This window comes from Xiphias gladius, chromosome 4, assembly GCF_016859285.1.
Source record: "Xiphias gladius isolate SHS-SW01 ecotype Sanya breed wild chromosome 4, ASM1685928v1, whole genome shotgun sequence".
Taxonomy (NCBI): domain Eukaryota; kingdom Metazoa; phylum Chordata; class Actinopteri; order Istiophoriformes; family Xiphiidae; genus Xiphias; species Xiphias gladius.
The window spans coordinates 22147564-22175294 of NC_053403.1; the positions used below are offsets into that span (position 1 = coordinate 22147564).

The window sequence follows — 27731 nt, forward strand, 5'->3', positions numbered from 1 at the left end:
TCAGCATAACAATAATGGAAAAGTGTGACTATTGGTTTTCAGGCTTTTTGAGATAAAGTCTCATTTTCAGCATGCACGGGAGCGGGAGCCGCAAAAGGTGGGGATGAAGGTAAACAGTGTGATGCATCGATGCATTCCACACAAATCGATGTATATACATCAATGTCGAGCCCTATAAAAGAGAGATATATTGGCTTTCTTTGTTTAGTAATGGAAGGGATTTATTGCCATAGATAATTCTGGTTTCCTTGCCACTGCCCGTTTCTTTTTCTTTTTCTTTCATTTTTTTCTTACTGTCTCACTGTCCCTCTCCACTGGTTGTATGTTGTTGTCCTGTAGAACTATGGTGACAAAGACCTCCCTACCTCTTGAGGAAAAACAGATTGGGAAGAAGGATGCATAAAAAATTTGCACCCATTCCTTTTATTCTTTGAGATGAAAGTTGTTCCTCTTGCTGTCTTTATGATACTATTGATTTGTCTTCATTAATGGAACATTTTGTTCTTTTTAGACCTCTGCAACATTGATAGCTTAATATTAGTTTGCCAAAGTCTTCAATGGAAAATAAAAATGGATCATTGCACACAATAGTAAATTCTGTATATTGAACTCTTCTGTTTGTACCAGATTTTGGTCATCAGGGTTAAAAAAACAGCTTTTCTCTGCCAGAGGATGTATGGATGAATTAAAGAAGGATATCCTAGAATAGTGTCCATTTTGAGGTTAGAGTGCAATCTATAAACAAATCCCTTTGTGAGCTCAAACTACACTGACAGCTCTTGTGGTTAATAGGTTTAATTTTGTTTTCTTTTGTTAAATGATGAAATAGGTGTTATGAAGCAATTATGAAGAGGATTATTCATTTTAAGCTCATTTAACTGTCTGTACTGAATAGAACTGACACAATTTTGTCATAGAATCCCTATTTGGGTCTTTGGTCGATGGAAGTTTGAAAACCCTGAATGAGGAATCTGCAGAAAGCTCAGGCTATTTAAGAGCTCATATACTGTACCAGTGGGTCACAGCAGTAAATGTATCTGACTCCTGGGGTGCTTTTCATTACCTTAAAATGTCTACTCATTTCCCTTACTTGCATCTTATCCGTGCGTCTTAGTCCCTTCCACATGAGATGCGAGGAAGAGATGCAGGACAAGATGTGAAGAAACAGGAAATATGTTTTAGAGAAATGAGATGTCCTTTCCTCTGACCTGTAATCTCAAGCAACATCAGTTTTCTGATGACAACGGCACAGCTGGATCAGCTCAGTCTGCAGGTGTTGAGAGCTTTGTATGCCTTGCAATTTTTTGGGTAAGATAATGTGATGTACTGTCCAAATGATAATAACTACTGCCAGCACAGCAGTGTAGTGATGTCCTCCAACATGACAAAAGTGAATGAGAAATCTCTTTGCATGTTGTCCGTTGAATAAAAAGTTTGACAATTAACTGCATATTCATTAAAAACCTATACATACGTACATACATTTTTATCAATTGTAAAACAATGTAGTGAAGGCTTAAAGAAAACTATTCATACAGTGTGTTGTTCGGCAATATCTACAGTCAAAAGTGTTATACCTGTTCCAAATAGCCACACTTAAAGGTGGAATGCAAACACTACCATCATAGCCTCTTTCTGGCTACATAGTACAGCCAACCTGATCTGTATTTTAAGAGCTTTGTGTCTTCTGCATATCTTTGTAGTTTTGATGAGATGAATAGCATGAATTGGGATGACCGTACACACTTCTGCACAGTCTCTCCTTGAAGGCATTCATTGTGTTGCACAAATGAAAAGTGACAACAGTAAATTTGTGAGGAATGAAAAAAAGAGCTTGAGAGAGAAATTAAAACCCTGTTGACCACTTGACCAATCGCAGAATAAAGTGACTGCTCTGTTCTTCTAGACAAGGTCTCAGATGCTGTTAGACAGTCTGACAAGCACGTTGTTTGAAGCATAAGCCCTTTTCAGACATTGAGTACAAAACATTGCTGGCTTCATCTGTAAGTTAATGTGATGGTTTTTTCTCCTTTAGACAGAGGTGTCTTTTATGATACTGTTCCTTATGGCTTTAATTTAATTACCATTATGTGAAAGAGTGATGCCTTCTCTTCTGACATTAAATACAATGTATTCACATCATATCATAATTATTTAATGTTATTCAATTGTTATTATTGTATGTAGGCTAAAGAGTTCTGGAATATTCATTTATTTATCAATGCAGTTGGCATGAATGAAAAGTGAAAATATAGGAAGAAACTGTCAATCAGATTATTTATGTGGTTGTACAAGGGTTTTTAAACTTCTTGTCTTGTGAGGGGAAAAATAGATATAGAGACTGATCTGGTACGAGCAGAGAAAACCTTAAAACTGGCTCATTCACAGTTTATAGTTTATTAAACTGATGTTAATTTCTTTGTGTAAAAGGGATGGAGATTGAAGTAATAAATTTATTTAAGTGATCTTAAAAGGCTGAACAAGATGCATTTACTGTTTCTCTTTTTTTCTACATGATTAACCTTGTGCCGCTGTGCTGCAATCATTTTATTAACCTGATGGTATTCAGTTCCGACTTGTGCGGTGTTTACAGTATTATGGAAATGTTACAAGGTTCGACGTAGTAACATTGCAGTATTGACTTTAATTTAATAGTGATCAGGGTGCTTATTCCAACATGAGATCAGCATATTAAATTGCTATCATATTAAGGTAAAGGGGTGCATGTCTGAAATGGGCAATACCAAAGCCTTGAGTATTGTGTGTAGTAACTGTTGCAGTCTCTGATACCTTGAGTTTAGCTAGAAAAAAAAATCTTATTAAATTTTATTGCAATATTATGAAAAGACAGTTGATTAGAAGGAAATGATTTCATTTTAAATTTATAATGCATGCCTTATGACCATACTTCTTCCAGTCTGGTGGTGTAAAAGTGCTTAGTGACTGGGAAATATCCAAATTTACACTTGAACAATGAAAGAATAATAATAATAAACCTCTTCGGTCCCTATCAGGTCTTGTATGCTGTCACACTATCATTGTTTACTGAGATACTTGAATAGATCAGATCAATTATTAATGTTATAAATAACTTCTGTTTTTCCTACTGTGGCAAGTAAAAGTAATGTTTTAATTTAAGTTAACACTCAAACTGTGGCTAACACATTACTTAAGTCTGGCTGAAACATGGAAGAATGATATCACTGATTTTCGTAATGGCATCATTTGTTTAGGATGATATGTTTCCTTCTTAGGTAACAGATGGGAACCTATATTTCAGAATGAGTAACCCTTGTATTGGTAGGGCTGTCACAACCCTCTACATAATCCAGGCTGATGATGTGTGCCGGTAAGTATCTATTTTTGGACGAAGCAGAGAGACATTCTTCGACTGCCCTCCCCAAGGACCCCCCCACAAAAAAAAAAAAAAAAAAAAAGTGAAGACCCCCCCCAGCTACTCCACTTTTAACCCTGGCACCAAAGAGGTTAGTGAGTGTGGCTGGATGCATGGGAGGAAATAAGGTTGGGAAGTACTTCCAGCAAGACATGCCGGTGGGTGGGTGCCTCCCCACTGTCACTGTCCGCCTAAATAATGGCCGACTTTCCCCCTCTGAAGTCAGACAGCCAATCCTGCAGCCAGTCAAGCAGCTGCTCAGTCTGCCAGTCTGTGGAGAAAGTGGACACTTGAAGAATTAGACCAAACCCTTCCAAAAACAGATTTTCTTTTCGGTGGAGGTGCTGGATGCAATCATTACTGATGCCAAGATGACTTGTGACTCGTAAGTTTCAGTGAGTGGTTTAGAAGCAGTGGAGCTACCATAGGATTTAGGAGTCAAGAAATTGCAGTAGTCAGATATCAAGTGCAAGGAGACTTAATCAGCTGTACTAAACATTTCCCTCTCTTAACCTTCAGTAATATCACCTATAAAGCAGGTTTAGCATTTACAATACAAGATCTGAGGGATCTTAGAAGCCAGTTTATGATTGAGGATTACCCCAGTCTTTGAGTTTGCCTGCACGCTTTTCTACCTGTCTATCCACACTCTTGTTCATCTGTTGGGCCTCTTTTCTCATTAAGATGACAAACTATCATCCGCCTATTCATTCATTATTTGAAGCCCTTGTGTTAAAAAGCCTCTCCGACCAGATGAGAAGATTTTATATTAATAGAACTGCAGTTGCTGTTAAACTCCTCTGAGTCCAATCGAAGGGAGTTTCTTGCTCAGTTACAGGATAGGATTCGTCTCGTTATCGGGGCACCTATGGTGCTGCGTTTTTATTCCCTTAAAAGATTTGCACTAAAGAAACATGTAAAAAGCTCTTTGCGGACTTGCTCCCATGGGTTATTGTAAAAGTGCATGTTTGTGGTCATGAAGGGGATTTTTTATGTCCTGCAATGTTGGCAAATTCATCATGGGTTGTGTTGTGCGAGTGTGAGCACTGTCAAAAAGATGCTTCTAATTTGTTGCCCTTGAAATCTATTTTTTTTTCTTTTATTTTAAATGTAAATGAATGGACCTGACCTGACCTCCATCCCAACATATCTCCTTTCATCAATATTTGCAAGTGACAATTTAAAAAATGGCATCCATGGATCTAGCTAGTAAATGCCTTTTGCTATATCAGTGCAGTTTTCCTACTTTAATGGTTAATATGATTAGTTAGTTAGTTAATATGTTGTAATATATATGTATCTCTATGTATATATGTATTTGTTTATATATATATATATATATATATATATGTGTGTGTGTGTGTGTTTATATATATATATATAATGTTTATATATATATATATATGTATATGTTTATATATATATGTTTATATATGTTTATGTATATAGATTTTTGTGTGTGTGTGTGTTTGTGTGTGTATGTATGTATATATCTATATCTATATATAACTATGTCTATATATATTTCCTTTATATATATATATACATATATATATATATATATGTGTGTCTGTCTGTGTGTGTGTGTGTGTGTGTGTGTGTGTGTATGTGTGTATATATTCTTTGCTTAGTGAGATGTTCCCTCCTTCATAAAGCTGCGCTGTTGACTCTCGTCGGTCTTGTCGCAAGCAGGGCAAGTTCACCCAGCAACAATGACATCATTGTCCTGACTGGACAACAATAGCAGTGCAGGTCAAATGACAGAAAGTCAGAGTTGTGTTCCTCTCCCACAGAGAGAATTGTAACATCCTGCTGTCTGTGTGCTCTGTGGCTTTGAATGGGGAATTAACTTTCAAGTAAATTCTTTGTTCTGTGTAATTTTTGATTGTTTAGACACAACGTCACGGTTTAATTTTATCGATAACCCTAATTTTTGAGAGTACAATGCAAAACTGATACTTAGCTGTAATAACAGGATATTCATATTGAATTTATTTATGTTAATTATATAAATGTGTTTTATTGATCATTGGAAGTATTTGCAGTTTATCTTCAAAATGGACAGTATTGGCTTTTTCAATGCAGACAGTGTGACATCTCATAGCAAGAAAACCAAAGGTATAATTAATAACATAAATTACTCAGTAGCATGGCTTAGTGGTTCACTTAAATGGAGTTGAACCAATGTAAATAATATTCATTATGCCTGTGCTATATATATCATGACAAGTCAAAATGTAATTTGAATTCTGTGAAAATTGTGTTTTTAAGTTGAAGTTTCTCAGCTCAGTGCAGTAACTGTGTTATTAGTGTTGTCTTCCTCCTCAGTTATTCACACCTGTCACTAATCTTGACATTAAATGTCTCCTGTGAAACAGCATCCTGATCCTCAAAGTGACCACAAAGAAAATAAACATAGTCCAAATTGAGCCAGTCAGCAAGAACTGATAGCAGTTCCAATCCTCACCTTTGGTTTTTTTTTCAAGGTTTCTCCTGTTTCTGTTGATTCTGGCCCAATCATGTTCCCTAGTGGACACAGCCACAGCAGGTGGTCTATGCCCAAAAACATTCTGAACATGAATAGAACCTCGACCGAAATCCTCTGGAGTCCCCTTTCAAATTCATTTGGGTTCAGGTTTAAGCATTTGTAAATGATGTTGAAAATAACTGAAACTCAAAGATTCAATTGAGATGTACTTTTTGTTGACAGAGAAGACAGAGAGACTGCTGTTTTGAGTTGCAGTCTAAATGTTGAAAACCTGTGGATACCACCTGAAATTGAGATAAATATCATATGAAAACAAGCTATTTTCTATGAATACTTGAGTCCTGATTTAGAACTAATAAATTGATTATATATAATTTTTTATATGATATGAATGAAAGTTTAACTTGCAGATTCTGATAACTGTGTGCTGCCTCAGACATTAACTAATTTAGTTTTAACCTTTTGTCAAGTAACTTATGGCTAACATTAACTAACTACAGCTGATATTATCTGCCACCAGCGACTTGTTGTCATTTACATCAATGAAAGCAACTGTCAGCATCAGCTAAAAATGAGACGCCTGCTACTGTGCTGTTTGTTGAGCATTGCTAAAAGATCTGTGTGCCTCAGAGAAGTGATTTGTTTGCCTTAGAACTTGGCGAATCAAGGCATTATATTAACCTGGAACCTGGTTCAAAACAGAACATACCCCTAACAGAGACATAACAGAGACTTTGTTAGTGTTCATGTGTTCATGACAAGTCTTGTGTAATGTCTCATTTTGTAAAAGACACCACAGGTACTTTGCAAAATATATTTCCTTGGCTTGTAAAATCATATCTTCTAATCCAGTAATATACTTCGCTTTGTCACTTCTCTGTTGAGTGAATCACCATTGGCGTGATGAAGTCTGGTTGTATTGCTGGTTTTATGGCTAAGGAGAAGTATGTGATATTAGATAAACTGCTGACACCTGAGATAAGATAAATGCACTGCTTTGAATACCTGCTTTACTCCAGAGTGACTCCAGATGGGAACAAGATTCAAGGCTGCATTGTCCTTCTTTATTTAAGATATTCAATCTGTGTCGCCACTTTAATAGTTTTGCAAACATCAAGGTTTTACTTCACACCATACTTTCAGGGTCAGGATTTGGATGAAAAATGAAAAACATATGATTTAAAAAGGAATGCCAAAACAACACATCCGCTTCTGCTGAACATTATCTGTTTCAGGTCTTATTCTTTGATACACTCTCATGTAAAGTGATCCATTAGCATTTCACTGTACTGGAAATCATCCTATCGAAAGTATTAAAGGACAAAGGCTGCTTTTTGTACTGTATTCTGGTAAATTTCACCATTTAGGCAGTAAAAAGGAATGTTCACACACCCTGTGTGTTGTGTGGACGACTCATGTATTGTCAAGATGCCTTTGTTGAGAATCAAATGCACCATTGTTATTACAGTTCCAGCGATGTTTTATGGACACATAACCCTAGCATTCTTTTTGAACTTGTCTGCCATTTGATATGGAACTTATTAGCTATTTATGTCCTCTGAAGCTCGTACACATCTGTGTTTGAGCAGGAGGGTGTGTTGCGGGGTCAAGAGGATGCTTTGACAGCACTGGATGGTTTGTGACCTTGTTTTCACCTGATCATCACCTGATCTTGTTTTGTTTCCTAGTGTTTGTCTTTTTGTCAACACAGGAAACCAGTCACCTGGAGACACATGGGTAAAGCAATATTAATGATTAATGAACCTTAAGCAGCTACCCTTACGATCAGGATCAGTTTTTAAGTTTCAAATATTGTCCAGCATTCTCTTTCCTCTCCTCCCTCTGTCATTATTTTTCTACGTTTCTTCCTTTATTTTTCTCTATCTATTCTTGCTTCTTTCTCTAGCTTTCCTCAGCTCTCCCTCCATCCATCACTGTTTTGCTCCGCTCCGTCTGTGCCACACTTGTTATCCTTCTCATCATGTCTTTCTCCAAAGTTTACCCTGCCTGTTCTACAGTCACCCTGGGAAACAGCCTGGCACCAAAACAATGAATCTTTCTCTTTGTTCACTTTCCCTAAAAATAAGTCAATCTTTCTTAAACCAACTGTTTCTGTGTTCCTCTCTCTTACATCACTTTGATTCAGTGTAGTCTTTCAGTACGACTTTATTCATTATTGCATTGGCCTATTACAAAGCAGGGTCAGTAACCATTGCAACAGCATCTAAGGGGAATTATTCATTTGATCAAAATATACTATAACTATAAAAATATATATATAACTTTACCCTAACCAAATAAAAGGTATACCAATGCTATAAGTGTTAAATATAAGCAAATTGTGGCCATATAATAAAGCGATCAAATCAGATACATTAAACAAGATAGAAACAAGTCTTGAGAGTTGTCTTAAGACACAATTTATATTTAAATTTTACTGTCTTGTATTGATTTTTGCTTCATCAAACCCCAAGTTCAATCTTTTCATTTGCTCCTTTTCTCAGTTAATATGTACATCTGTGCAAGATATTATGTTTAGGCAATAGTTACCTGTTGTAAGTTTTTCAGTTAGGGCTGCAGGATGTGTTCACACTAAGTGAATAGAAAAATGTACAAATGCAAATTTGCAAAAAATAACATGTGCAGTGTCACGTGATTGAAGTCACTAGAGATCATGAAGAAGCACTGGGGTGCAGAGTTTGGAATTTCGCAGCAATAGAGTGGAAGACGTTACACGCAGTGGCCAGGTTTGGGGGGCGTATATACAACAACCAAGATGGCTTGTGAAAACTCCTGGGGTATGTAGTATGGACTTGGCCCCACGGCTAACAATTCAACTTATGGGTTACAGAAGCGTTACATTGTGACAGTGTGACCAGGGTGGCACTAGCCCACTGCCTCTTTTCTATCTGCTCCCGGATTTGTTCTTAGTCAAGGTCACTATGACCTCATGTCCATCCCATTCTTTTGAATGCAATATCTGAGGAACGCCTTGAGGGAATTTCTTAAAATTTGGCACAAATGTTCACTTGTACTCAAGGATGAACTGATTAGTTTTTGGTGATCAAATGTCAAGGTCACTGTTACCTCACGTCTGGTCCCATCCTTTTGAATGCAATGTAGCAGGAATGCCTGGAGGGAATTTCATTACATCTGGCAAAAACATCCACTTGGATTCAAGGATGAACTGATTCGATATTGGTGGTCAAAGGTCAAGGTCACTGTGACCTCACAAAACACATTTTTGGCCATTACTCAAAAATTCATGCGCTAATTTTGACACAATACACTTAATATATTTTATTAAATTCCTTCGGAGTCTTTAATACATATATTATATGAGTTTGGATAGACATGGATGTAAACTGCAACTTGACTGGTTGGCAGACGCATTCAACTGCGACGCGGTAATTCTTGTTTTCACTACGTAAATGATTTTCCAGTCATCCATAAGACTTGTGCTCCTCAGTCTACCAGATTGTTTGCCATTTCCTAGTTTTCATCCGTGCAACTGCATGTTGAGAATGTACCGAACTGTTTTGGTTTTTGGCAAACCAACTATCTTTGATACCTCTTTGAAAAATGTTTGCTTTTTTGAACTCTTCATATTGTCAGACAACTCCACCTCAATCTAAATGGCAACTCTCAAATCTAAGTCACCTCTGAGCTATGTGTGAGGTCTTTTGTGCATGAAGTAATATTGAAATGCCACACTGCTGCACACGGAACATTTAGTAGCTAAGTGGGAAATACGGTATCAGTGAATGTCATGTTAGAAGATGGCAAGTTCAAATAGACAGTCTTTAAAATGTTAATAGTCAGAGAAAAGCTCTCTGTAGTCCTCAAAATAATTGTTCCTTGTACTTTACTCTTATAATCAGGGTCTTTTGATATTCATATCCGTACAGTCAGTCATGATTGCAAATTCTAAAATATATTCTGAAAAATGTATTTTGAAGGCAGCCGAACAGATGAGATATTGGTTGGTAATAACCACTGTAGCTGAAAAGACAAAGAAAATAATGCCACCTACAGAAAATAAAAGCTTTCTCTCTCTATTTAGTGATCTTTGTTCTTGTTCTCTGTTCTTTCTTGCTTGCTATGGCAAAAATGACTACTTACTTGCTTCATAATGTCATCACACACACACACACACACACACACACACACACACACACACACACACACACACACACACACACATTAAGAAGAGGAGGCTGTTTGTAGGGTTTAATTAAAGGGGAGGAAGGATGTGAATTATTGTTCCCTCAGTGAGACTATGTCAAAGGACCATTTAAAGACAGTGTTGATGTTATTGGGAAAATGAGGGCGAGAGAGAAAATCTCGAATTAAATATTGGTTTCATTATAATATTTATGTATGTTTATTTCAGTCTATCTCTTTTTGATCTTTGTGACTTGATATATACTTCTGAGAGAGATACAAGTGTATATATTCTATGTATGACCTGTTGTCTAATATCAGTGTGTGTGAGACATCCCGACTAAAGTAAGACCCCAGTCAATGGACTAGTTCTGGTCCAAGTGTGTTTTTCCACATCCCACAATTAGGGCACCATTTGGGTTAAGACAATTAGCTTTGAGATCTCTGATTTTACCAGTCTTATTTCTTGGATGCCAAATTGAGTGTCCAGAATTCATGGCATTCTGTCAAAGTTATTGGTTGATATTGACAAGTGAGGGGTAGAAGTATCCAATTATTTGTTCTCTTATGGATTTCTGAGAGATAGCTAAAATCCTGATTTTATGATCACGATATTGTCTGACAAAATCACCATATACATAAGTTAAAGACGAGCTTAGTTGTGGTTTCAGCTAGATTTACTTGTAAAATGATCACTCAGCGAGAAAGTCAGAAGCTCATTCATGTCTATGCCAGCTGCCGTGCAGTCAATTGAATGAGAGGCAATGAGAGATTTGCCTGCAGAGGGACAGCCCGACCTCGCGCTTGCGCTTGCGGGGCAAAGCTGCTGAGTCTCTTCCATGGAAAGTAGCTAAGTCACTATGTTTGTTGCTAGGTGCTTGTGTGAAAAAAAGTTGATCTGGTTGGTCTGAAAAGTTGTATTTATATAAATGAATATTGGTTTCATTTATAATGAAACCAATATTTAATTAGAGACCCCCCCCCCCGGCATTCAGTGATGACTTAGCTGCTGAAAGAAGTAATGAGATGAATGAAGAGCCATACAGGAGCATTCTGTGTGTGATTCAGCCTAATGCATCTGAGCTTTTCAAGCTGAAGAGGTGGAATATCCTTGACTGGCTGATTCAATCACATGATTGACTAAGCATGCACTCAACTTGCTAAAGACCAGAGTAAAAGCAGAGAGAGAGTGAGAGAGAGAGAGAGAGAGAGAGAGAGAGAGAGAGAGAGAGGTTAAGGCGGCTCCAGTGAAGGTCTGGGAGAGTGTCACAGGGGAAGATACAAAGCGCCTGGTGATGTCTATGTGTTGAAGGCTTCAGGCAGTCATTCACTACAAAGGATTTAAAACAAAATATTAAAGTGTAACTTTAAACCCAGCTCTGAGCCTAACTCGACCCAATCCATAATTTTGAAAAATGCTAAAAAGGTGGCATGGGGCTGAGAGGGGAGTTGCCAGGCTTGGATGTGTGAGGCAGGAGTTGCTCAGTGACATCCCAAAGCCAGAGAAAAATGAAGAGCGACACAGAATCGCAAGGCATCAATGCTTGAGGACTTTTTTGAGGTGGAATTTTTTACCCCTCCAGAATCCCCTGAAGTGGACATTAGTGTGGTGGAGGAACACGGTTTCCCAAATGTATCAATTCAAGCCTTTGGCTCCAGTCCCAGTAATGCCCAAAGCCAGAGCTCTCGGAGCTGAGCATGTAGTTAGAGTTGCACTTGTGAAAAATACTGATTGCAATTGTACATCACAGTGTGTTGCTATGCGTGGCAGCATGTCCCTCGATAGCAACACACAGTACTGCACGTGTACTGATCAAAACTCATCATTCATTGGAGTTTACACTATTTTTTGCTAACCCTTTACTTAGTATTTTTCAATTTTGGCGCAATGGTTCAGACTTGTCATTTTGACAGCTGTAGAAGCACCACTGGACTGCATTCTTTCCCTCAGACCCTCATGGAGGGTGGCACTGAAAGAATGCAGTCCAGTGGTGCTTCTACAGCCGTCAAAAGCACAAGTACGAACCATTGCACCAAAATTGAAAAATACTAAGTAAAGGGTTAGCAAAAAATAGCGTAAACTCCTATGAATGATGAGTCTCGATCAGTACACGTGCAGTATATTTGAAAATGAGTGCAGTTTCACAGATTCTCACTCAGGGTGTGGGGGAACTGGGCTGCCCATCTCTGGTTATAGGATGTTAACATTCTTTTTTATATATATATAAATTTAATAACATAAATAAGTCCCAAACTCTGACTCTAGGTCAGCATTGGCCTTGCTTTTTCAGGATTATTTAAAACACTGTGGTGTGTTGAGCCATTTTCAACCATTGAAGTGCCGATTTTTATAACTTTGGTAAGAAATGTCAATATCAACATCATTTAGTTTACAGCTCCAAAAACATGTTTAAGTGTGCAGTATCACTTTAAATATGATGATTTTGTTTGACTTCATGTGTAACTTTCAATTACTTTTTGTGCTACTAAACTTTGGGCACTGTGTGAACAGAGTCTTAAAAATAAAAATATGTAACTGTCCAAATACTTACTTGTTTTTTGTCTACTGTGAAAACAGCACAGCACTTACACATGCTTATAGACATACACTACCCTATCGTGGCTCTTTTTATGCCTGTCAAGCCAGCTGTCCAATGGAAAGAAAAGAAAATTTTTTTTTTTTACATACATTTACATTTATATATGTTTGTAGCCTTCATGGTGAATCAAGTTTAATTCAAACTCTTGAAAAAGCACGTTCAACAAGTTGATACTTTGTCAGTGATAGCTGCAAAGTAAGCTACATGCAGATATAAGATGTGAAATGAGAACCTTGTCTCCTTGTCTGTTCAAGATTGGACAAGACAAGGAGAATGTATATTAAAGCTCTTATTTCTTATGATGTGGTACATTTATGCCATATTATTTTGTTTAATGTGCAGTGCCAGGTATCAGGAGCATTTTATGTGTGATTAGAGCTTCAGCACTGTCCATACATTGCATTTATGCATTTATGAACTGTTATTAGATTTTTGTTTGCTGTTTGCCTTAGAAATTAGTGCATGTAACATTTAATCTGTTCTTGGTTATGGTTTTAATAAAGTTACAAAGTGTTTACAGATTCATCAACAACAAATTAATCATTCACCATATTCATAAGGTGGCCATTTTGAGTAGAAGACTCTTCCTACAAGACTGGCTTATATACTATATACTTATATATTATATAAGGCATAGGATTAGGGTTCAATAGCATTTTGATAAATGTAAAACCAGTACTGAATCCAAATTACTGAATGCAAACCCTTTATTGGATTCACTGGGGTTCAGCTTTCAGTGTTTGTAACTCCTGCTATTATGTTACTATTATTTGTTAAATTAACAAAAAATCAAAGATTCAGATGAGATCTGTACTTTTTGTTGCCTGATTAAATATATATCTGAGACAAATAGATGAAGCCTAATTTCTTTTGTACACTTTATTTTTATTTCCTGTATTAATATTGCTGCAGTTTGCTAGCATATGAAGCTTGCTCATCCAGAGTTCTATACATACACATAATAAAACACAACAGAGAAAAGATGGTCTAACAAGCTCCCAAGTTACTGAGAGAGTTGGCATAGCAACCAGTAAAACCCAGTAAGGGTTCCAGTACCAGAAGTATCAGCTCAGTGGGAAAGCTCAAATGTTTGGCAGAAAACATCCACCAAATCCTCCACAAGAGTCAGATTTAACAGTGCTTTCAATTTTAAAGTCACATGGAATTCTAGTAAGCATAATGATGACTATTGTTTTGTAGCCCCATAACATTTGAATTCATTATTAACTCCATTCAGCTGTTTTTCAGTACCCTGATGTATGACTCCAATCACTGTATGTTTTTATTCAGCATAATGCCAATTGATTACAGCTGAAATGGAAAAAATGAAAATTAATACGAGTGTAGTCACACAGAAGCATGCCTTTAGTACGCCGCTCACAAATGCACCATATTTAGACAGTTAATGTAAAGCCTTGCAGTGTTCCTGTGAGTGTCTGTGTGCTGTGAAAAAGAGAATCCCGTCTTTCAGGACTGTATTTTTGTCAAATGCTAGGCAATGCTAAACTAATCCTTGTTTTAGTGTCACCAAACATCAATCATTCTGGCTGCTTCTTCCTCCTAGCTCTCTTTAGCATATTTGTTTTGGAGAAAGTGAGAGAGTTGGGTGGGTGTTTGGCGAGTTAGAAATAGAGAGATTATGAGCGCGTGGATAGTCACACAGATAAAAGCAGAGCGAGAAGCCGGGAGGGAGGAAGGGAGGGAGCCATAAGCAGATGAAAGAGGGAGGGATCAAGTGAGAGATGAGAGATGTAGCAGAGGGAGCCAGGCGAGAGAAAGAAAACACACACACACACACACACACCCTCCTGAGCTGAGCCGTGCCAGGCTGCGTGATACCGCCACAGTGATTTCCCCTCAAACAGCTCCTAACCAACCTTCGCCAGAGAGCTCTGAGAGTGCAAGAGTAAGTTGTGCAGGAGCAGGATCCTGTTGCTTGGATACCCCTCCTGTCACCACGATGGCAAAAGGCCAGGATTGAACCGTGTGTGTTTGCTGGCTGGTGCCACTGCCATGGAAAAAACACAGCCGGCTGACTGTCTGAATGGCTTCCTCATGCGCTTCCTTGCTGGCTCCCTTTCCGGCATACACATATGAATAAGGGAAAAAACGACCTGATACAGGGGCTTGGAGGAGAGGAGGTGGGAGGCAGGTGGTCGGAAGAGGTGGCTGGCACACTGCTTTGGATGATGAAGAAAGCTGTTTAATAGGAAGGGAGAGAAACTAGAGAGATTACCTTGCCTACCGAGTTAAAGAGAGGAATCTAGGGGAGACAAAACCCTGAGACAGGAGAGATGTTTATATTGCTCTTCTTTTTTTGATCAATGAGTGGTCAAGGCATCATGAATCAGTGTTACTGTTGATGTTCATTGTAGTAGTTTAATTTAAGAAGGGGAAAGTCTCAAGCCTTTTTCATAGAATATGGCCTCATATAAACTGTATTGTAGAGCCCTTTCTTTATTCTTGAATGATGTGTCACTTTATCAGATTTTAAGTACCTAGCTTGACCACACCTGTTGTGGAGCTTAGTCAGTTCTGCCTCTGCAGTGTACAGTACAAAGCAGAATTATCGCAAATAGCTTGGGATGCAATATGGAAACAAACTAAACTTTCATTTATGTTGATTTTAAACTTGAAACTATGTTTTACATCCCATCCTATGGTGTTTTAAAGGTTGTTAGTCCAGGCAACCCTGTCTCCTAAATATTAGATTTATATGTAATAACCATAATTGTCAGTGTTTCCTATAAACATAATGAGGACATACAATTTATGTATTTGGCAAGTAGCAAATATGTCGATACTAAAAGACTGTATCACTAAAGTGTTTACACACAACGTATATGTTTTCCATCAAAATATCTGATCTCGCAGTATAATGTCCACTTCTAGTAAATACAACCTTATTAAACTTTTTTATGGTTATGTTTAGGCACTCACAGCACTCGGTTAAGGTTAGGGGAGAATCCTGGTCTGGTTTAATACAGAAAAAGTCCACGGTGACTTCAGACACATCTTTATATAAATTTAACCAAAACCACACTCTTTCCCTACCCTTGTCCAAAGTGCTTTTGTTGCCTAAACCTAACCACAGACGGGACTGTGGATGTGAACCCCGTCATACACAGTCATGCAGCTTAGTTATATATAAACATAATTTCTAAGAGACAGGGACTTACATTTACATTAAATACAGAAAGAAAAAGAATGGTATTGTTGATGTAATCTTTTATTTATAATCCTGTTTCACAAAACTAAAAGCCAAGGCTCCAGTGAGGATCATTAAGTGTGAGTCATTCTGGAAAAGCCACATTTATGACAAAATAAATACAGCACTTAAATTTACAAAGTTCAAAAAGTGACAGTACCATCATGGACAATCAGTAGAACTAGATAATAACAGTTTTAACACTTTTAATTAACATCAGAGCTCTTATATAAGACCGACTTGCAGTTTCGAGAGTCATTATCATTACAGAGGCTCTTGTTTTGTTTTTCACATTTGAATGTAGGTTTTATGGCTTCTGGCTGTGAGTATAGGATTTTCCTCTCTGAGTCAACTCTCTGTAGGATTCCCTTCTCATGCCCTATGTGTATGTCTCCCTGAGGGCTTGGTTAGGACTCTGCTAGCAGCATAGCTGACTTATTAGTCAGTATTTACCAGCTCTAACATAATGTTAAACAAGGGGACACTGCTTAATTATTGATGCAGTGATGTCCGAAAACATCTTTCTTATCCACAGTGGGCCAAATATTGTGGTCACTTGAATAGGGTATTCCTTTAATAACATTGCAGTTAGTCAAGAAAACGGGCCATTTTTTTTCTTAAATCAGGGAATAAATAATCTAACTAAACTCCATGTATCCGAATGGACTAAATGGATCAACAGACCGTCCGTCCGTCCTTAAACTAGATAACCTTTGTTCAAGCCTGGGAGGGTCTAGGCTCCAGAGATGATGGTCTGTAGCTGACCTCTTTCGTTCCTATGGACAAAGACTGCAATTACCTTGCAGCATCAATATTGCATTGATCTTGCAGTAGCATTTAGAATATACAGTAAATTATCGATTGAACACAGGGTGGGGGCTTGCCAATTTGAAATGCGGAATTGTTAGACCTATTATCAAACCTTCGCTGGCATGTAGCTGGTGGCTACTGTGCCTTTCAGCCACTTTTTTTCTTAGGTGATTTAGAAGGAAGAGACATTTTACACAATGTCAATTGTGAAATGAAAATTTCTTTTCTTTGTTCAAGTTAAAGGCAGACTTTCTAAATGTGGTTAATGCTAATTAGAGAAATTCAACAAAGTGTCACCAATTTTGTCTCATTCTAAATTTTTCTCAGCAAAGAGAGGAAGGAAGTTAGAGTAGAAGACTCAGCAATATTCACTGAAAGTACAGCTGAAAACTGGAATGGGATTTAAACATCAGGGAAGGCCAATAGGAAAATAAGATGTTGAGCCATACAGCCACAGAGATGTTGTAGTGGTGTGGTGTTGTCATACAGACTTTACATTGATAAAAACAATCCAGCATGCTCAGGAAATCAGATCAAAATCTCATGTTTCACCAATCAACTTATATCCCTTCTCATTAAGTTGTAGTGATTTTGTGATTAGCTGGATGGATAAGGTGAGCCTGGCTTGTTTTTTCTGGTCTGTCTATCTTTCTGCATGAACAACATGTTCAGTCCTGTGCCTCGACCAATGAAAACCAGTGCTCTATGGGAGTGTGTGTGTTACATATATTGAAAGAGTGCGTCGTGCTTTGAAGTGAGAGGTGATTGATGCCTAACATTGTATGGTGGTACTAAGATCAAAAACAGCACTGCAAATGCACAGAAACACTCAGTAGAATCTGCAAATGCTTTCTCCCATGCTTTAGTGTACATGTAAACACAAGCAGTTCAAGCTACATTAAAGTAAAACTCATTAGTGCTAAAGATGTTAATTTAATTCCCTCAGAAAAAAGAGCCTTTGTTTAGATACTGTGATGAAACAGTGTTAAAGTTAAAAGCAAGAAGAAGCATGATTCTTTGTGTCAATATGTAAACAGTCAGGCTTATAAAAATTCAACAAAATAAACAACAACAAAAAAGAAAAAAATGCATGAAAAACATTAATACCTGATGTTATAGAACAACAAAAACATTAAAAACGGGATAAATAAACCTTTTAAAACCTGTGATTTGAAGACTGTATTTGAATGTAAAAAACTCTGTAGTATATGTTTATGTTTGCTATATAAAAAGATTAAAATTAACATATTATAATCATTTGAATCATTTTATATACACAGTTTTCATTCACATTGTTTATGTGACTTGGGCAGTGAAATGTCAGATTTGCTGTCATCTTATTGAACTAGATGATAATATTGAGTAAATCTGCCTTAAAAACTATACACAGAATTGTGTATAACGATAACTGTGTCTTTAATTCATTACTTTGTAATTTATTGAAATAATATAAATAATTGGGTTAGTTGGATAAGAATAAATTATTGACGGCCCTAGTTGTATATTTTAAAAGTAATTGTGTATAATTGTCATAAAAAATCTGGCCTCACATAAAGAGGAATATTTTCTCTGAATTTTTGTGACATACATCAGTTATTTTTTTGAAACCCAGTGAATAGAGGAGGAATTTCCCACTCAAAAGTTCCCACAAGCTATCTATTGTTGTCCAAAAGGGACAAACATCCCTTTCACAGGTGAATATTTAGCAATTCAACAGAATTTCACAGGTATTTTGTGAACTTTGCTTCAGTCCACTGTTGTGTTCTTACTGAGGCTGAAACAAGTCAATACTGTTCATCTGAAGTGTTCAATTGTTGGTATCCATGGGTATGTACAAATGAAAGCTGATTGCTGTTCAGTCCAGTCCAGACCTGCTCTGCTGTCAATGTGTCCCCTGTCTCCTGTCTGAATGGAAATGTGACTGGACTCTTGTAAAATGCGTCAAACTCCCAGTTAACACGCAGCCTGCACTCTGAACTCTGTGTGCAGTGTGTTTGCATGCAGACTGTTCTCCCTAGACAAAAAAAGAGTCTTGAGTGTGTTTGGGTTGTGTATCTGTAAGTGTTACAATATGTGAAAGAGACGTTCGCAAATCTATTTGAACCTCTATTAACATGTATGTTTTCAGTGGGCTTTTTTTTTTTGCCAGAAGTTAATAAGATTTCCTATTTTTTGTAATTTCTTAGTGATTTTTGGTGTCACACGTAGTGTTTGTTTTTGTCTCAAATTTCTAACTCCTTATGATCTTCAGTTATTTGCTTGGATTCTTCGTTTCCCTCACTTTGGGAATTGTTGCCAAAGAGTTGTTGCTTTATCATGGAAACTGCTTTTCTGCTTGGTATTACTTCTACATGCTCCTACTATGTTCTTACCAATAAGTCAGTGGTAAAAGTCAGCCAAATGTCTCTAACAACTATTCTATGGTATGGTTTTGACCCATTTGTAACCCATTAGCCAGAATGTGCCATTTTATTCAATGAAAGGTCAGGCAGGCTTTTTGAGGGGGTTCCCACCCTGCTCTCTGGGGGGTATAAAAAAAGGTGGTTATTACCATGGTGCTGAAAAGGGCAGAGTCATTAAAGACAAGGAGAGAGGCAAGGAGAGAGGGGGAGCCATCTTTGGATCAGTTCTCTGGGGATCTGTTATGTATATATATATTTATATATTTATGTATATATTTATATTTATTTCTTTATGTATATGTATATTTATATATATACATATATATGTATATGTGTGTATATATATACGTATATGTGTGTGTATATATATGCGTTTGTGTGTGTATATGTGTGTGTATGTATATATATGTGTATGTATATGTATATGTGTGTGTGTGTGTGTGTGTGTGTGTGTGTGTGTGTGTGTGTATGTGTTTTTACTGCTATCATGCCACACACTGGTCCTCTCCTGCTAATTCTCTGTCTGTCCCACCACCTGGCAGAGTGGGTGACTCATGCTTGTGGGTCTTTTCTCATGGCTCTACCATATCATATGTTTGTTTTTGTATCAGCAAAGTAGAAAGTAGGTATTTTCCATGCAAACAAGTAGTTGTTTATCTATGAGTCAATAGTGAACAGGTACATGTATGCATATCTGTACGCATCTGGACCCCTGCCCCTCTCTCTCTGTCTCTCTTTTTAGCAGTTCACAGACCCTCTCCTGCTTAAGGCTGTGTTGCTAGGGTGATGACTTGGTTTGCAATTTCTATATGAAGACAATGGGGTTGGAAAGGGGAGATCATGGGGAATACTGTGTAGGATTGTGGGACTGTTGATCACTACCTTACACTGTGCCAGTGACTAGCTGTTGTCCGCTGGGTCTCTTGAGTAGTTACAGCTTGATTGTGTGGCATGGGTCAATTCTATAGATACCAAAGACTAATTATTAGAGTCATGGTTTAGAATTCAATAGATTCTAACATGTCACTTGAAAGATTCAATTATTCTGGTTATATATGATGGAAAGGACAAGGAAAATGGAATCAGAAATGATCATTTGTATGAGTATGATTGGATAGGCTCAAACTGAGATTTGACCATTTAAAACTAAGATTTTAAAGGTTAAAACTGAAATATGAATGTCTCAAATAACCATTCAATACAGGTAATATCTGCATTTTTACAAAACTTTTGCTTCCTAATATCTGAACATATCTCGCAGAGATTGTGATCTGATCTAACCTGCTTTGAATGCTGGGATTTCTGGCAGACTTGTTTTGGATTTTTGGAATTTTTGGAAGACATCGTAATAACCATTACAATCATTTCTTGTTACCTTTACTCTTTCAATTCTCAGTTTTTACCCTATGGATTCTAACTGTGATATTACACAGGGGTTAACATTACATTTAATTTTTGAGGAAATAAAATAATTTAAAAATGCATTGTATTTGACAGTTAATTTCAAACATTTAATGAGATTAATGAAATTATCTTACCATACTGATTGGTGACAAAAAGTAATATCTTAATAAATGTATACAAGTATGTAGAAGCATAACTAATGCTGATGCTCATACACAGGTAGGTGACATTTTCCTGGTGCTGGATCCCCTTTCCCTTTTGAAGGAAAGGTCACTGTAAATCCATATAAATTTATTCTGAGGGATCATCTTTATCACATGATTAAACATTTCTGTCCTGAGTAGAATGGTTTATTTCAGGATGACCACTCCCCAAACCACAGAGTACTCAGGGTCTTTGAAAACACAACATGAAGGAATATCTTTAGGAAGAGTGTCAATAGACAAGTGCTAAGCTTTCCATGGTACCAGCATCAAAAATATGAATGTTTCCTGTTTGTTTTTTCTTTTTTCTCTTTAATGTACCTGACCATTATTATTATTGTTATTGTTGCTACACCTGTTAAGCTTTCATTTCATGTACAACACTTATACAATGGGTCCTTGATTTCAGACAGACATGGGCAAAAGCGGCTCCTTATTTCTAGCTGTCAATTTGCTATTAATTTAAAATGACAGCTGTTGCCAGCAGACATTATCAGCTGCTACCTGACTAATTAAATTAATATTAGCTTAATAACATGCATTTTCAACCAACTCATGGAGCTAACTTCAGCTGACTCTTTCCAGTTGACTCTTATAAATAGGACAATCATTGTAAAAGGGGTCTTGAAACTGCCCTTTATGGCTATATACACTGAGCATTGTATTAGGAACAGCCGTACTCCTGCTTATTCATGCAATCATCCAATCAGCCAATCGTGGCAGCAGTACAATGCATGAAATCATGAAGATACAGATCAGGAGCTTCAGTTAATGTTCATGTCAAACATCAGAATGGGGGGAAAAATGTGATCTCAGTAACTTGTGCGAGATGGGCTGGTTTGAGTGTTTCTGAAACTGCTGATTTCCTGGGATTTTCATGCACAGTCTCTAGAGTTTCAAACATTCTATTATGGCCATCAATATAGAATGTTTGACTTCATTTCATTATAAATTTAATACACTAGTGCAGTGCCCATTCAAAATGTGCCTGTTGGTAGGGGCTGATTACTGGGAATTTTTTCTGGGCTGAAGTGTGTGTGGTCAGTCAATCTCGTTTGTTATTGCTGGAGTTGGCTGCTCCGCTCCGCTGCGATATTGTCTGGGTTACGGCATAGAAAAGGCCGTCGCAGTTGAGTTCCGCCTTTCTTAACACCCTGGCATGTGCACGCTGTAAATTGTCCGGGTTTTGCACTGCCCTCGTGGTGTAGTTCCGCCCTTTTTTTTTTACATCCAGTAACATTTAGAAAAGTAATGTTTGAAGTTTTCTCGAGAACCGCTCATCCAAAAGCTCCACTACACTGCACTTCTTTGGGTCCTCAGCAGTACACCTCCGAGTTTGAAGTCAATCAGATGAGCAGTTCGCAGAAAATTGAAATACAGACAGACAGAGATTCCACCATTTACAGTTAGATATTTCATTTAGACCAAAAAAAGAATTATTTGCTCAATTGTAAAAAAAAAAAATATTAATAATGAAAATAAATAAATAAAAATATACAGCATTCCCTCTTCACTTTGCCTGGTTCGGTTTAAAACCCATTTCCATGGGGGCTTTTGGGTTTCTGTTCTACAGATTTCCTGGGTCGGGCTTATCGAGAAGTTTCTAATTTACACTTTAGGGGCCAAACCAAATCTAAAACTGTGTAAGCAGATGTTCTGGGTTAAGTCTCTGTTGAATCAGAAGTGCTGTGCGTTTGTCTGGCTATGATATCTTGCTTCAAATTCGACATTCCAGTCCCTTTACAAATGGATAAGTAGGCTCCTCTGTTATTTGTTTAATTGAAAGACATTTTGTAAAACAGCATGTTGATCATAAAGAAAAAAGACTGCCTAGGACAACTTGTTATTATCTATTTATTTTCTTCTTTTCTTCTTTCTTTATATGTAATGTTACTTTAGATAGTTCTTTTCATTACCTGTCTATTCACATTTTCTAACTAATATTAACATGGTTAATTCATTTTTTTTCCATTGGTTCTTAGTGCGGGTTATAGACAGAAGGAAAGCCATTGCTCTTTATCTTTTGCTCCGAATGCTCCAGAGGAGAAACAGGCAAAGAATGTGGGTTCACACAATAAACCAGAAAAGGAGGCAATGCGGATCTTTTCACCGTCTTGCTGCTGAATTGCGTCTCGATAAGGACAAACACCTCAAGTATTTCAGAATGAGCACTGAGCAAATTGATCCTCTTCTTTCCTGGGTTGGAGTCGACCTGACAGGGCAGACAACAAATTTCCGGGCTGCCATCGAACCCAAACAGTGGCTTGCTGTTACACTCAGGTAATTATAATTATTTCATTATTATTTGACATGCATTAGCAAAGACCACAATAAATAAACTTAATAAGTGCTTTTATTGAAAAACAAAATTTTTTAAAAAAAACTTATTTACACCAAATTAGAAAATGAAATAAAAAATTAAATAACATGAGCTATATATATATATATATATATTTTTTTTTTTTTTTTTTTTTAATAACAAAGTAAAAGCACTACGTGTTTTAATAAACATTACTAAACTACAACACACAAACATGAATTACTAATACTGAATATAACCTTTAAATAAAATGTGAAAATATTAATAACCATTTACAACATTATGGCAATGAAAATATCTGCTGAGGGGGTGGGGTTGGATGGGGGGAGAAAAGAGACCCAACAATTAGTTTATCCCAAACTGGTGATGTTATAGGAGTGTCTTCTAGCTCTTCCATAAATTATCTTTCTTGTTGCTGGTTGGCTCTTGGGGGAGGCGCTGGATTTTGAGGGGTCTGGTCTTGCTGTTAGAAGGCTGCTGTGGGCTTGCTCTTTTGACAAGTGGTGGGGCTGGTGTGAAAAGCATTTCCTCACCTGCTGTGTGGACATGTAGTGGAGCAGTAGTTGTAGGTTGATTTATAATGTACAATAGCTGTTTCTCTACTTTGTCGGAGAAATAGTTACCCTTCTCCTCTCCCATATGTTGGTCTATTTTGCTGTGCAGATGACTCTGTTATCAGAGCTTGCACTCTGGGGTGGGCGGTGGGGGTGGTAGACATCTATCATGTCAATGGTGGGGAGGTCGGTGGACCTCTGTAGAGAAGGGAGTGGAGTTGCAGGTCATTAAATTAAGGCCCATTTATACTTCTGCATAGGATCGACATAGAGCCTAATTGCGGATTTTGGTGGTGCTCTGCAATTACACTGCCAAAATGCTAGTTTATGTGGGGTTTCTATGCCACTTTTTTTCTTCGTGAACTTCAAACAATGGCGACTGAAACTGAGTGGATCGTGTTGGAGTTGGAGCTAATATATACTGAACAACAGTTACTTTTACTGAAATTGCTGCAACACAGAAAAGAGAGAAGATGTCAGAGGAGATGGTGTGTATGACCATTGAACTGAAGGAGGGTGAATTTTATGGGCTTTTCCGCCCCATCATAGACATGCACGAGTGAACCATGCACAGTAGTTGACATGTAGTTACATTTCTAGCACGTCAGGCTACGCAGCTACACCGCACCTACAGTGTCCAGTTTATGCAGAAGTATAAAATGGCCTTCAGTCCTGTTGGTCCTGCCTCCATGTCCTCATCCATGGTGCTCAAATCCAGTGCTTCCTGTACATCCTCCAGAGGTTGCAGTGTATTTCTTGAGCTAAAATAATTAATAGTAGATGTCAGTATAAAAACTAGGTACCAGGTCCATTAAAAACATGAATCCCTATAGGTAAAACATTTTGACTAACAACATTTGACAAATGCATCCCCAAGCACCCTCGACCTCTGCTTGCATTCATACTGTGGGAGAAAAACATTTAATTTATTAAAATAACATGAAAATGACACTTTTTTGGTCTTTATTACACAGGTTCCTGGGAACATGGGGTACGTTTCATGAGCCCTGCCCTCCAATATCAGCTTGGGAGGACCAGTATTGCTGATTCTGTACACATGACCTGCAGGGCAATTGAGAGGCAGATGATGGCATATCACTCTCCTAGGCCAACAGAAGAGTTTTGAAATGCCATTGCCTCAAAATTCTGGTCCAAGTGGGACTTCCCAAACGTGATCAGAGCAGCACCTAAATGTACTGGAGGCCTGTTCTTCAACTACATTGTTCTTCTTGCACTGGTAGATGCTGAATACTTCTGAACATTTGTCCAGTTGGGGGACTCTGGAAGAGCAAGCGATGGTGGTGTGTACTCCAACTCTGTGCTCGGAAGAGGTATGGAGGCCAAAACTTTGGATGTGCCTGCAGACACCCAGCCCTTTACCAGGGTTGGGTGTAAAGAGTCCCATGCCTACCTAATGAGGCCATTTCCTGGGAGCCATATCCCAAGATGGACGAGGAGTTTTAATTACCAACTGTCCCGGGCTAGGATGATGGTTGAGTGTGCCTTTGGCATACTCTAAGGAAGATGGAGGGTGCTCTACACTAGGATCAACATTGAACCAGACATGTTGACTCTGTGGTCATGGCAATATGCATCCTGCACAACTACCTGCTAATCCCATCTCAAAAACAAGTGTGGCTGGATGGGGCTGAACAAAGAGGGGACACACTACCATCAGTTCAAAACATTGGTGAAAATGGGAAGCAGAGATGCATATGATGTGAGGAAGAAGCTCAGCACATTTTTCAGCCCCCCTTAGTGGCAAAGTTTCCTGGCAGGACTGAAGGGTGTAGGGCTCGTTACCTATCACACAAGAGTAGGGATTTAAGTCAAGTCACCAAGAGTGGTTTAGTATGGAAATGACAATGTTGCAAATATTACTTAGTTATTACTACAACTTAATTTGAAAGTAGCCTAACTTACTTGTCTTCTTTTTGTTTCATTTAAAATTTGTTGTGAAGCATTTAAATAAATTTCTATTTGTAATCCCTCACTGTTTCTATTTATCAATAGAATCAATTAAATGTTGAACTATGGTAATAACACAATTGTTTACATACAATAACAGCTAGCATAAAAATATTTGTGTTCCATCCTCCATCAACATTTAGTGGAGGGACTTTGCTTTGGTGTGGAAGGGGAGATTCTTTTACATTGGAGGGAATAGTGAGAAACTTTCAGGTGTGCCACACAATCTAAACAATCTTTTACATAGGTCAAAGTAGGCACAGTCAGAAATAACAACTATACAGGGCCTATTTATAAAGACACATTAAAAACAGCTATCTCTTTGTTCAAAGACTGGCTAAGTTACTTTTCTGGGGTGAAAGACGACATGCTTTAAGAAGTAGGGGGAAGACAACTAGGCCAGTGAAAAAAAACATCTGGGTGACATGCCATGCATCATAAAATATATATCATATATAAACTTAAATATATAAATATTTAAAAATACGAATGTCTGTAACTGACTGCCTGACTGACTGACTGAGTGTTGGAGTTTCCCAATTGGCCATTGCTATTTCAAAATGAATTGGTGCAAGTGGTTTCTATTGGGTCATCAGGGGGGTGTTTACAGGCAGTGTTGCCAACTTAGCGCTTTCGTCGCTAAATTGCAGTCACTATTTCATACTTTTTCCATTGTCTGACATCAGAAACATAAAAACATGTAAATGAGAGCAGCTTCATATGGAATTTGGATATATTAAATTATTCTATATTTGAGCACAGACAGTAGGAGAGAAGCAAACAGATAAAGGGTGGTCAGGCCATATAATAGATTTTGACCTAGTCTTGTTCTGTTGTCTTTACCTCTGCCGCGGAGGTTTTGTTTTCACCTGTGTCTATTTGTTGGTTTGTTACCTGCACCAAGGAGGTTATGATTTCACCCATGTCTGTTGGTTTGTTTGTTTGTTTGTTTGTCAGCAGGATTATGCAAAAAGTACTGAACCGATTTGCACAGAACTTGGTGGAGGGATGGGGCATTGGCTGGGGAAGAAACCCATTAAATTTTGGTATTGATCCAGTTGAAGGGGTGGATCCAGGAATTTTATATCACTTTCCTTAACATTGCGAGATAGGGCATTTTTCCACATTTTCGTCAATATTTCTCTGCCGAGTGCCATTCTAGTTATAATATGTATTCTGTGGGTCATAGAGAACTTTGTGATTTTCTATCTCCATAATCAGTTTTGTATCATCCATCATTAATTAGCAGTCCGAAAAGTGAGGAGTTGTAACCAGAAAGCAGTCATGTGATTTATGTTTGCTCTCATTCAAAAAGAGAGAGTGAGAGAGAGAGAGAGAGAGAGAGAGATCACACTGGAAACCTACTGCCCTTCACCTAATGTTCTGTCAACTCATTGACATAATCATAGCCTACATTGGCTTTACGCTATGACTATATAATGCACACATGGCCTCCACTTCACAACATACAATTGCTAAAATCATTTAAAAAATTATATTTTATTCATGTCTGTGGCATATTCAGATATAGTCTAGACAATTTAAATATAGTGAAAGGTGTCAGTTATGTCATGTTGCTGGTATGATGTCAGTAAGACTATCAAAAGATCTTTTCATTTTCTATTTTTGCTGAGGCACGTGTGCCTCACGTGTGTAAAATAGGCTCCACGCCAAAACTCTAGATGATGTACGGCTCTAGCGAGGTTTGAGCCGCTGCTCAAACACGTGTCTCACACAGGCTTTGTGGCTGTATCTGTTAACATATCATGTACATGTGAGGTAAGCGATGTAGCACGGGCTTTAATTCACTGATACCAAACATTGCTACACTACCTGACAGGTACCTACCTACCTTACAGGGGGTCAGTGGTACACAAAATTATAAATTGAGTGAAAAAAAGAAGGTTCGAGCGGAAAATTTAAGACATGGTTGCATAGTGAGGAAAAGGAAGGATGCAGACGTGGCCGAGATACTCACCAGAGCTCCTCCATCCTGAAGCTCCTTCCATCCGTCCAAAGCCAGCTGCACTCCTCCCTGAGAAAAGAAAACCCTCAGGTCGTCCCTCTGACCTAGTATATAGTTAGATGCTTAAGTGTTTGGACTGTGACGCAATTTTCCCAATTTTGCCTCTGTACACCACCACAATGGATTTGAAATGAACAAATCAAGATGTGATTGCAGTGTAGACTTTCAACTTTAATTCAAAGGGTTTCAC

The 27731-nt window shown here is 37.8% G+C and overlaps 1 protein-coding gene across 6 annotated transcripts in view; it reads left to right on the forward strand.

The window, feature by feature from the left end:
- Positions 1-27731, forward strand: part of enah (ENAH actin regulator) — a 166372-nt gene that overhangs the window by 42079 nt on the left and 96562 nt on the right. For 5 of the 6 annotated variants that reach the window (XM_040124784.1, XM_040124786.1, XM_040124787.1 and 2 more), the window contains exon 1: positions 3707-3779. The exons of the other annotated variant lie outside the window; for it this stretch is intronic. In XM_040124784.1, the coding sequence (XP_039980718.1) occupies positions 3766-3779 (14 nt within the window). In that variant the 5' untranslated portion in view covers positions 3707-3765. Of the gene's footprint in view, positions 1-3706; positions 3780-27731 lie in introns of those variants that run through there. 6 annotated transcript variants of the gene reach the window in all.